General features: G+C 39.5%; 1 protein-coding gene across 1 annotated transcript in view; it reads left to right on the forward strand.

Annotated features, from left to right (window-relative positions):
- The window catches only part of TRMT6 (tRNA methyltransferase 6 non-catalytic subunit), a 116,179-nt gene that overhangs the window by 28,056 nt on the left and 75,265 nt on the right, over positions 1–12,858 (forward strand). Inside the window, exons 3-6 of the mRNA XM_069234157.1 lie at positions 6,442–6,551; positions 10,073–10,164; positions 10,252–10,335; positions 10,743–10,867. Coding sequence (XP_069090258.1) covers positions 6,442–6,551; positions 10,073–10,164; positions 10,252–10,335; positions 10,743–10,867 — 411 coding nt within the window. The remainder of the gene's footprint in view (positions 1–6,441; positions 6,552–10,072; positions 10,165–10,251; positions 10,336–10,742; positions 10,868–12,858) is intronic.

Below are 12,858 nucleotides of genomic sequence, written 5' to 3' on the forward strand. Positions count from 1 at the left end.
ATACCTGTCGATAGAGGGGTTAGGCAGGGGTGCATTCTGGCACCAACACTGTTCAACCTTTACATTAACGGTGCTGCGGACCAATTGCTACATTGTAACCATGATGCACCAAAGTTAGCTGGAACCCCTGTCCCTATTTTAATGTTCGCCGATGACACTTTATTAATTTCAAGAACACCCATGGGCTTACAAAATGAATTGGACACCTTTTATAATTTTTGCTCTAACAGAGGACTTGAAATTAACCCAACAAAATCTAAGTTCATGGTTTTTAACCCGCATAAACTATTTAGGGGAAAAATGATGATAGCAGGTCAACCAGTGGAGAGAGTCAGTCAATTTGATTATTTGGGGATTAGGGTAAGTGACGACCAACGTTGGTCGGCACAGATCAGGAAGAGTCTGACAGCACTTAGGCAAAGGTCAACAGTGATAGCGAGGAAAATAACCAATACTTGTGAAGGGGAGATAACACCTGCCATTACCGTTTACAAAGCAGTGGCAGTAGCAGCCTCAATTTATGGTGCTGAGCTGTGGGGACATACTAATTCTAGGTGTCTGACCACGGTAGAAAACCGCTTTATACGAAACTTTCTGAAGTTGCTGATGAGCACCCCTCTTACCCCGCTCAGATTTGACTTAGCCCTAAATGAAATACATAATGAAATTGCATTAAGACCACTAATGTATTGGATTCGTCTTTGGACCTCAGAGTATCGGTCCACCCTCCATGTAGCATTAGATGAATTTCTCGTAAGTGACAGCGTACTAAAGATTCCTTGGTTCAGACACATTAGAGATATGTGTAAATTCCTTAAGATGGAGGAGGTGTGGAGTGCTCCTCATAAGTTGACCAAGGAATTAAGGAGCGTGTAAAAAGGTGCTATTGGGAGAACATTTTGGCCCAAATTTGGTTAACAAATCATGGCAGTCTGACTCTACAGTTCTTAGACCATAAATGCAGCCCCAAATTTGAGGCCTATATGGATAACGTAAATCCTCCCTATACTAAAACATTATTCATCAAGTTTAGACTAGGGACCCTCCCGCTTAACACATTTACAGCGCAATGGAGAGTGGAGGACTGTAATTCAATATACTGCCATCATTGTCAAAAGACAAAAGAGTCACTCACGCACTTTGTTTTTCTGCCCTAGATATCTGGTACCTAGGAAAAAGTGGATTGTTCCATTATGTAGGGCAGCTGGGATAAGAGAATGGAATACAGCATTACGATTTTTAACAACTGACACAAATGATAAAATAGTTTTTTCTGTTGCGGGATATTTGCGAAGTGCATGGGCCATAAGAACAAGAGAATTATTATAAACATGTATTTCTAACACATTGGTTTTAGATTATATTTATTTTACATAAGAGGTCTTAACTGGCTGAAGCTAAAGACACAATGGTCTGGATCTTCAGATTTAAAGAATAATGATGATTTGCTTGTTGAACATAGGGGAGATATGAACTAGAGAATTATTATAATTATGTGTTTTTTAATAATTCGGTTTTAGATTATATTTATTTAGTTTGATAAGTTTTAATTGATTGGAGTCAAATTATAATGACCTAATATTTTTATATCTTTTGGGATATCGTAAAAATTTCAAAAATAATGCTATCCTTATATCCTAATAATTAATTGATATGTTCCCTAAGCATGTTATGTTTTGTATTGTCTACTTTTATGGCTTCTAGCCGAAATAAAGTTATTAAAGTTAAAGTAGAATATGAAACTTTAACAATATGCCTGCATGCCTCCATTTATGAATGATACTCAAACCATATGGATAACTAATTACTCACCTCCCCCGTGAAGGATGTCTTTCCCCTCCCTAACCAATAACGCTCTCATACCCTTAAACTGTCATCCTACACAAAGTGTTTGTGTATATTGAACTCGCGTGCACCTAGCTTACTTAGTGTTTACACATTCTTTATACGCCCAGATTGTTTGTTGATATTCCATTTACCACCTATGTACACATACCTTCTTATTAGATGCATACACACATAGATGAGCTACTTATCACCCTCATTCTAATGGTACACTTTTTCCCACTTATTTCATTTACACTGCAGTTATGGGTACAGCCATGTTCCTTTATTGTTTCTCCATGGGCTATCCTAAGGGTGGAACCTTCAATATTTTTGTGTGTAGGCTTGACCTCTTGTGGCCTCCATCGCCCATCCTCTGAATAGGTTTATTTCTGTACTCCTTCCAGGTACTTAGACAAATATTGACATCTTCTATACTATCTTTCCTTCACTCTTCTAGCGCTCTCTCACTCTCCCCCGCCCCTATCCTCTTTCATCTCCTTACCCACCACCCTCTTCTCCTGCCTCCCCCACTCTTCCCCTGCCCCCACGCCACCATACCCCTCCTTCCCCCATCCACACCCTTCCACCCCGTCCCCCCGCTGGCACTGCCTACTTCCTTCTCCAAACCCACTCCAGCAGTCTACTTGGGACACTTATGACATAACCCATAAATCGCAAATATGCATAATGTATAGATATTATCCCTTGATGTTAAGGGACTACACAACCCAAAAAATTCAAGACAACACCCATAAACTCAAGGGTGATCCCATACGCCTACAAGAGACAAAACTCACTCTGAATTAAACTGTCCTTCTAAAGAAAGCTTGGGTTAGTGACCTACTCTGTGCCCCAGCTATCAACAAAAAATAGCCTAGTCACTCTTATCTCCAACTCCTCCGTTCTTGCAATTACTTCTACAGGAGCAGACCCCGGAGTCAGATGGTGCATTAACAAACTCCAGAAAGACAACACTGAAATTATAGTTGTGAACATTTATGCCCCCAATAGAGACATTGTGGTTACACCTCAACAAAAAATGGCTCTCTTGCCCCTTCATAGCAGAATCAATATGGGTGGAGACTTTGACCTCCCTTGGTACGGGATCCTCGATAGAATCTCTGCATGCTCCTTATAAACCTAATGAATCTCACAAACAAATGCTAAATCTTTGCAATGCTTACAATGTGAAATATGTTTGGAGACGTTTCCACCCCGCAGTCAAAGAATACTCATTCTTTTCCCATCCTCAGAATTACTTTTCTGGCATAGACTATATATTAGATAATTCATTGTACGTCCCGGCTACCTCCATTCCTAAAATCGAACCAATCCTAGTTTCCGATCACCTATGCATATTCCTGCTATATGATATTTCATGTACTACTCCTAAACCTAAATCATAGAGAATGAATTACCTCAGTGAGGGCTCTACATTTAAAGACAAAATTAGAAAACCGATTAATCAATTCAAATAAATCAACAGGAACTCCAGCTTTGTGGGATGCTTTCAAATCCACCATCCGGGGTCACGTGATCAAACAAATGTTAGGTAAAAACATACAAGATAATGTGTCCTTGACCACCTAGAGCAACAAATAAAATCTTTATAAAGAAGCCTTAAATGCCCCAGAGACAAATCCCAATCAAACCATTTAACCAATTTAAAATACAAATACAATAAAATATTAAGCAATAAAGCTCACATAATTGTCCAAAGGCACAAAGGTATCAATCTCTGTGGCCGAAACAAAGTGGGAAGATTACAAGCTTCTTATCTAAAACAAAAATATCATAGACCAAGGATAACCTCCATCACAAATGAATATGGCATAGCCTTTAAAAAAAGAAAGATACTTTTATCCACCCTTAAACTTCTATCACACTCTTTACTCAAAAATCAAGAACCATCCCCATGAGACTTGCCTAGAACTACTACCTCAACAAGATTAACATCACTAAGATAGACGCAACCTAATCCTTACTAGAAAATCCTATCACTCATAACAAAATTACAAACATGATTAAACGTCTCAAAGGAAGGAAGGCTCCAGACCCGGACGGCTTCCCTGCCTCCTTCGACCAAACTTGGAGACCTACCCTGATCACCCTCTTAGAAAATCTTGGTTCCCATTTCTTCTCTATAGGCATGATCAAGGGCACCGCTGCAGAAGCCACTACAATAGTCATCCCCAAAGAAGGGAAAGACCCCTCTAACCCCCAAAACTACCACCCATTTTCTCTAATAAATATTGATTGCTAAATCTACTCTAAAATTATTGCATTCAGACTGGAACATATTCCCCCAAAAAGTCATACATCCATTACAATCTGGACTCATCAAAGCCAGGTTCAGCACAGATAACATCAGGCTTTTCAGCCACGCCATTGAGAAAGCCCACCTATGCGATCGCATTAGGCACAGAGAAGACTTTGATAAGATCTTGCGGTCCTTTCTTCATGCCACTTTCACTACAGTCAACCTGGGCCCTCCCTTCATTTCCCCCCCCCCTGCTATTTTAATTAACCCTGGAACCTTTCCTTATAAAGATTTGAGAGAACACCTCCATTCCTCGTATCCCCTTCTCTGCAGTCCTACACAAATTAGCTGCTTATGCAGACGTCATCCTTCTGTTTACAACACAAGCGGATTTAGCTCTGCCTAACATCATGTTTACCATAAATGACTGTTCCCAAGTGTCAGGCTACTGCCTTAACAAAGACAAAACTGAGGTCCCACCTCTGTGTCCACTGTAACAGATCGATGATCATGGTCTTAAATGGGAAGCAGACAAAATAATATATCTGGTTTACTCAAAACCTCAGAGATTCTGTTGAACACATGAAACAATGACATTAAACAAAGTTAAAGACTTCCTAGATACATGGTCCTCCGGATTAATTACATGGTAGGGTAGAATAGAATCAGAAAACTATGATCACCCCCCCTTATTAACTTCTTAATTAGCACGTCTCCAGTGTAGCTCTCAGACACTTTCTTTGCCAAAATAGATATAATACTCACTGTGTTATTATGGAACTTTAAAAAATCAAGAATTGCTCTAAAGAAACTAGGGCTCCCTAAAAGACTTGGAGAGCTAAATCTACCTGACTATAGGCTACACCAAAATGCATTCTTAGCTAGACCAGGAAGTTTCCGTCTCTCCACCTAACACCATCTTCCTTCATGGCTTGCCATTAAAAAGGATCTTGCTAAACTACTCTCCCTTACTTCCCTTATTACCACTAAGAAGATAAACACCGAACACTGCAGTCATTCTGTCCAGCACTGCACAGACCCTTCATTGACAACAGACTCTCAAACAAAATGCTCTTTTCACTTCTGAACTCATAGTGGCACAATGATTACCTGAAATCAGAAGGCAAGACACACATTTGAAAGAAATGGGCACCAAATTAATACTGTTAGTAAAAGAATTGGGATCTTCTTCCAAACTGGTACCCTTCTCCCAACTCCTATCTAAATTTGGACTATAAGACATTGTTTTTTTACCACTTCTTAAATATCAAGGCAATTGTATCGAGACATAAACCTCTGGGAGTTCGACTTACCCAACACATTACACACCATTATCAAAGGAGGACACATAGCCTCCAAACATTCATCTGTTCTGTTCCCCAGAACCTCCACTCTAATTAAATCAATACAAAACAAATGGGAATTACTCTTCAACGACACAAACAGTACTCAGGCTGAGCTACTAAACTGGCCGTCCACCTACGCGCGCCTCACCTTCAACAATATTACATTAACACAATGTAGATACTGGACTGCTTATATGGCCTACTAGACCCCTGCTTAACTGTTTAAACTAGGTCTCCATGACTCTGACGCTTGCTAGAGCTGTGTGAGAGAACTAGGTGACCTGAAACACATGATACTTAACTGCACCTTCTCTAAGAAATTCTGAACAGAACTCATTGAAACCATTTCACAATTTCTACATATGAACTGGATAACTAACCTAATCTCCATTGCCCTAGGATACCTTGCCCCAGATACAAACCCTAGGCTAGTCGAAGCAGACCACTTTTTATGGGATAGCGTTGTTTCAATCTGCCTAAAAGCCAATCTTTCTGAATGGAAAGACCTATCCCAAACGTTATACCCACACTTGGTGGGAATGGGTTCAATTCAGCAGAGGAGCAGATAACTCTCTAAACATGTACCTAAAAACCTCATCAGAGAAAAAAGATAAAATCTGGTCCAAGCCAGACATATTCACTTTAAAATTGTCTCCATTGTAGATGCCACCCCACATCCCCTCTTTTTTAATAAAAACGATTTTGACATTAAAATAAATAATTTGGACCTACTGATTGGAAGCATATGTTAGTGCTGGAGAGTTTGCTGTATTTTCTATAAGGAAACATTATTTTATTTGCAGTCTTTCAAATGAGCATACAGAACTATTCCACAGGAGGTCATGAAGGTGGAACCTGACAATAGTAGCAATTCAGTGCAGTAGCTAAATCCATCAAGGTGTCAGATTGGTATTGAGAAGTCTACGTGTTCTTCCCATGGACCCTCTGTTCTAAATGGCAATATAGTATATTTTCCATCTTTTAATTATACTATTTGCTGTCTTTTAGAAACAATGGAAGCTGGTGCAGACAATCGTAACATCGTTGATGATGGAAAGTCTCAGAAGCTGACTCGAGATGATATTGAGGCTTTGAAGGAGAAGGGAATTAAAGGAGAAGTAATTTAAAGTTTATTTTATATGATTTGTGAAGTGTTGGTATCAATTAGTTTCACACTGGAATAGGTTTCTTAAAATGCTGTGGCCACTTTAAATGGTATTAGGCATAGAGTTATTTTAAGCATTGTGCTATAGTGCTATGCACTTGTATCCAAGGCTAAGCATCAACATGCTACTTAACATACTAGTGCACTTTTACTTGGGACTGTTAAAGGATAAAAAGTTCAGGGTAATCTGGCATGACGTGCCCAATGTAAAAAATCCGGTTTTGTAGCAAATAAAACTGTTGATTGTTAAAGAACGATGCACCCAGACAAAAGATGGATAGTGCCTTATTTTGGGACCAGAGGTGCGGAATGGATGTGCTTGGCAGTCATGAATAACAAGTATGTCTGTAGTCTAGATTGAATTAGACAACAAACGTGTTTTTGAAGAAATGTAATTTGAATATAGCAGTGATCTGATTTAGCACCGTCCATTTTGTATTGCATAAGACACATAAAAAATTTCTTTGACCCTATCTAGGGAATTTAATTCAGTCAGGTCATCTCTGGTGTTGGTTCTAAGCGTAAGTTGAATATTTGATTTACATTTTGAATAACTATGCAAAAACCTAGTGATCAGCCTGGCTTGTTACGATTAAAAGATATTAAACCCTCTAAAAGTGACTGATGTATATAAGTCCAAAAACCACGTTCCCTGACTGTATATGGAATTTCAGCTGTTAGAGCTTTATGAATCTTGTAAGGTCCCTGAGGCACACCTCTATGTGCGTGGCTTTTATAGTCTGTTCAATCAAAGTATTAAATCCAAAATGTGATAAGACAGAGGGCCTCATTACGAGGCTGCTGGACCTAAGACCACCAGCCTCGCAATGGCGGTCGGACCTCCGCAGACAGGGCGGTCTGACTGCCCAGTTATGACCCTTGCTGAGCCACCTCACTCATACCGCCGACCCCGCCAGGCTGCAGTCTGCAGCCAGCCTGCCGGTCCCGGCGGTTGTAATCCGCCATGGCAGCCTGGGGATTATGAGTCGCCTTTCCATGGCGCTAAATACCGCCATGGAAATGCTGATAGAATGGGGGCATAGGAGGAGCCGTGGGGGCCCTTGGCCCACGCACTTGCCATGGGCAGTGCAGGGGCCCCCATGCACAGCAACACTGCTCATTTCACTGCCCAAATTACGGGCAGTGAAATGCACGACAGGCACTGCTGCACCTGACGCACCACAACATGGCCACCAGTTCAATTCCGAGCCGGCGGCAATGTTGTGGTGAGTGTTCTGCTGGGCCAGCGGGAAAAAACTCCATTACTGGCTGTCTTTTGCCTGCAGCGGCTAAGGTGGTCCTGTGAAAGGACCGCCGAAGTCATAATGAGGCCCAGAGCCTTTTTATTTTTAATAAATTGAACAAATCTTGTTTTGTGCCCTGATAAGTAGGGAGTGTTCATGAGGCTAAACTTGCCTCAGACCTTGATCAGGAAAAAATGTATCAGTATCTGATGGTTCACTGGATGTAAGACAATTCATTTTATTCTTGCACCAGGTAAAGGTATGATTTGTTTAATCTGTTGTCAAGCCACACATGGATTTGTGGTTTATGTTCTGGTTGTTCTTCACAGGAACCTTAAAAGGTACATGAAGTATAAAAGGAGCTTATGTTCCAATGTCTGCAATGATACTTGATCTTCCCTATGAAAATGTCTTAGCCTGGTCCTTTGATTATAGTATGCCCTCTGCTGTTTTGGACCTTTTAAGAGATTTAGCTAGTTCTCTAGTGCCTTGTGAGCAATTCTGCAGCCTTATTCTGTCCGGGTAGTTACTTTCTCTCCCTTCTGCTCAAAATATTTTTGTAATGCCTGGTAGGTTAAGAAACAAGAGCTCAAAAAGGCTGAATTCCTGTTCAATATTTTGGTGTGCTGTATAGTATAGAAAAGATCCATACTAATGCCTCTGCTGTGCCCTTTCATTGTTGCCCAGCCGTTTCTCCAAGCATCGGTTTTATTATGAGATTCTACCTCTCAATGAGTATCTTGGACATTGTTCTTGCTCGTTATTTACTTTCAATGCTGTCATCACACTCATCCTAAAGAAACCCTCTGTTCATTATGAAATCAAACCAATAATAGACTGATCTCACGTCTCCTGTTGCAACAGCATTGCAAACAGTGGTCACCCACCAACAGTCCTCTCCTATGGGGACCAATGCTTTCCTAAGTGGCTACCATATCGGTTTCAGCCCCTGTCGCGGCACCTAGACAATGTCATTAAATATCAGGGTAGAGTTACTTTACTCAACACAAACAATCGAGGTTACCCATGGGCCTTGATTCTATTAGACCTCTAAGCTGCTTCCTCTTCAGTTTTGCCAGCATATTGTGTGGAGTACCTCAATCTTGGCCTTGTCTTTAATGTTATTCAACTTACATTTTCTCATTTGCGGGTATCTTGGGCTCTGACAAGACAATTCTTCACACTGTTTCAAGCTTTAAGATGGATCTGCATACCTCCCAGAAGTGCTCACTGCTTTTCATAAGTCCACCATTTGAAGGAACGTGGTGTTTGAATGTTGATAAAATTGAAATCCTTCTCCTGGGGTCTATTAGCGGACCCCTTTTTCAGTCACCAGAGTCAGTTATTTTTCATGTCGTAATGACACACACCCTTTCTCTGTTTAAATATGTTTGCTAAAGATATCTCCACCCATAAGATCATTGCAGATGGCTATTCAGCTACCAATCCATTGTTTGATGGAGAGATCTTGACAGTAGGTCCTAGTAGAGCTGTGCGTGGTAATCTTTGAAGCTGACTTCTCTCACGACGTTGACCTTTTGCACAGTGTCTTACTTAAATGTAAAGCAGAGTCAAGATTTTGTGAGGAAAGTTGTTTTTATGTCTTGCTAAAGGTATAGGCTTTCTGGGTCTCACCTAGGCCGAGGCCCCGCTCGAAACTTCCAAACACAAATATTGTTGCTGTGCAACCTAATTTCTGTAACCTCATGCATTCGAGTAGCAACTTTGGTTACTATTGGAACCATTGAATATGTTTTACTTAGCTTGACCTGAATAGAATTAGACTGCTGAGGCTACATGATTCTGGAAGCTAAGTAAAGCATTAAAAAAAAAAAAAAAGAAAAGTATGCCATTTGCCCTTCTTGCCACAGAAGAAAAGTCTACTGAAAACAATATTGGCATCATTCTGGTCCTTTTTCATGCTGCGTGTTTTCCATTTCTGTGCAATTTACATAATTTTGCATACTTATTCACTAATGGTTTCCTTATTTATTGTTTCAGATCCATCCCAAAAAAGTATATTCATAATCTCTTCTTGGTGTCGACTGTATCTCTTTCACCAGCAATTGTCCTGTAATCATTGTACTAGTATATCTTGTAAACAAACATATCTAGCTTTGTTAAAAAAAAAAAAAAAGTGCATACATTAAGTTAATTCCATTTGTGAAAATACTTTGACTTCCAAACATAAGCTGGTGGTAAATTGGTTTAAATCTTTATCTCCTCTTAGGCGATCGTTCAGCAGTTAATTGAAAACAGCACAACATTTCGGGACAAGACTGGGTTTGCTCAAGAGAAGTACATAAAGAAGAAAAAGAAAAAGTAAGTCAATGGTAATATTTTTGAATAGTGTTTTTCAGTTTTTTTCTTCACTGGCATGTAGCATTTATGTGCTGTTTTTGTTAACAGATATGAGTCGATCATTACAATTCTAAAGCCCTGTACGCGTATTCTTGCCATGATGTACTACGCAAGAGAACCTGGTAAAATATGGTGAGCCAAAACACCTCTTGAAGAAACTTATTTTGAAGACACTAGTCTCTTTTTGTTGAATTTATGTTAATTTGTGAGACTTTTTTTTGTTTTATTTTTGTTTAACAGTATGGATCAGGTTTTAAAGGCCTGTTAAGTTTTTAATGAGTAAGATTACGGCAAATAAAGAATTTCAATCAGTTTGTGATTGTAGGTTGGTTATGCTGGTATGGACGGCTGAACATTGTTGAGGACTTGCGTATTGCAAGGCCTGCCTTACGTGTGCTTTTTTTTAACCACGTTTGAAGAGCTTAAACATTTGTAGTTGGTGTTTACTTATTATCTACAGGACTGTTCAGAAAGAACTTACCACAATTGAAGTTTGGAGTATTGTGATGAATTTACATGTTTCTCTTTTGTTTCCTCAGCAATTTACGATACGATACGTTAGCACAAATGTTAACTCTGGGAAATATCCATGCAGGTAGCAAAGTTATTGTTGTGGAAACATGTGCAGGCTTGGTTCTTGGTGCCGTAATGGAGCGAATGGGAGGTAAGGGTGTGCAACTCTATCTACTTGTAAACTATCTGCTGCTGTCAGGTGAATACTCATTTTATTTCCTGCTCGCTGAATACAAAATAACTCTTCTTTTTTTCTGATTTCAAGTTTGATTCGAAACTGGAGTTTACTTGCCAACTTACTCCTAAATAACTGTTTTTATTTAAATATACATTCTGGAAGTAGAGGATAACCAGTTTTGAACTGTTGATTATTGCAGGATTATGCCCCTTAAGAGGGAGAGGTTTCACTCATTTGTCATTTATAAACGATGCAGAAGTAATGAGTGTACACAAATCCAAGAAAGTGGCAATAAAAGCAAACGTATGAGTACAGTAATATTTACGATTGGTAAAATAGATGATTACAAATCCTTATTTTGCTTGTCTGACAAAACCTAGAAACTGACCAACCATTTGTATTGTTTTTGCTTGGCCTGTGCCAGTGCCACAGAGATTTTTAAAGAAGCATTATTAGTGAGATTTTACAAATGCACCAAAAATACAACTGTAATGGTAACAATTGGCATGATTGTCTCTGGACACCTGAATGATAAGGTTAGTTGGAAAAAACATGAAAGCACTGTCACTGTGTTAATTGTGATTCATGAATTACATACATACTGAAATCGTTTGCTATGTTTTATGTTTATCATTTTTTGTTCATGTAATGTGCTCTTTTGTTCGTTTCACAATAATGTAATACCAAAATAAAATGGGGTGTTGCGAGGCAAACACATACATGCAACAAAAACTTTCACACCAGCCAGTCACCGTAATTGGGGCAGATGTTTGGTCAAATTCTGCAAACTTTTAAAGAGTAGAAAATCTCTGCCAATATACATGGTCTTTCTTGGATAATATGATCTCATTTGTCCTACAGTGTGGGTATTCATATATTTCAAAGAACCTTCTCCATTGGTTTTATCAAACACCAAATGGTGTATCATTGCAGACACTTCAGCAGTTGGGGAAGGGGGTGGTGACTACTGTTTCACCAGAGAATATCTCCCTTTGCAACTGTGTCCCTTCTAGTTATGGGATCTTCAGTCACCTCAGTTCTGATTTTTCACAGTAAGATGCCTTCCTTGGCTGAGGTGAGAAACAATCTAGTACTTGCATTGCTTGCGTTAGCAGTCTAAATTTGGATTCTTTCATTTACTTTGTAACTTTTTCCCACTTTGAGGATTTTTTACTTCTGTAGATGAAATTACTCGCTTTCACAGTGGTGGATTACAATCTAAAGGGTTGGACTAATTTAATATTTCATTTTTTGTTCCTTGACTTTGAGCTACTGTTTAATCCAGGTAACTACTGGACCTGAGTGAAATATTTTGTGGCAAAAAATAATTCTGAGATCCTAAATTGTCAGTTTATCTTGGGTAATTACTGTCTAGTCTATTTCATCATGGCTGGTATAATTTGAACAGAAAAACAAAGGTCTTTCCTTTTTTGTGTACCACCACTTTGACTTCGTATCTTTTGTTCCCTGCGACCCCCCACATCACTGCTAATCCTCTGCACCTTCATTCATATGCATGAGGATGGTTAGGCTTGCAGCCACTGCGACATCTGTGGCTTATTTGGCTTGAGGCTTGCGTTATTAGGCACACAATGGCAACGGGCCTGCAACTGCCTTCGCTGCCATCGGCACATTAAATCTCAGCTCTCTGAGGCAATGGCGGTTGATGGTGTCCTTCAGCTGTTCCGCTGCTTGCAGCAGATCTGCTGTTATGTGCCTTCCAATTTGGTTCCCCTTCTAATCTACCGCTCTTGTTATTCCCTCACACTTCTTCCCTCTGTTCTCTGTTACTCCTGCTCAGTCTGTTATTCTGAATGACTTTTTCCTTCACCAGTTTTGTACAATTATGCCGATATCAATATTATTTTCATGTACTCCGATGTTGATTATTGTAAAAATAACCTTTTTGAATTGACCCATACAGAAGAAAAGCAAGATTTATTCCAAAATGACACAAGCATTTT

This window comes from Pleurodeles waltl, chromosome 5 (genome assembly GCF_031143425.1).
Source record: "Pleurodeles waltl isolate 20211129_DDA chromosome 5, aPleWal1.hap1.20221129, whole genome shotgun sequence".
Taxonomy (NCBI): domain Eukaryota; kingdom Metazoa; phylum Chordata; class Amphibia; order Caudata; family Salamandridae; genus Pleurodeles; species Pleurodeles waltl.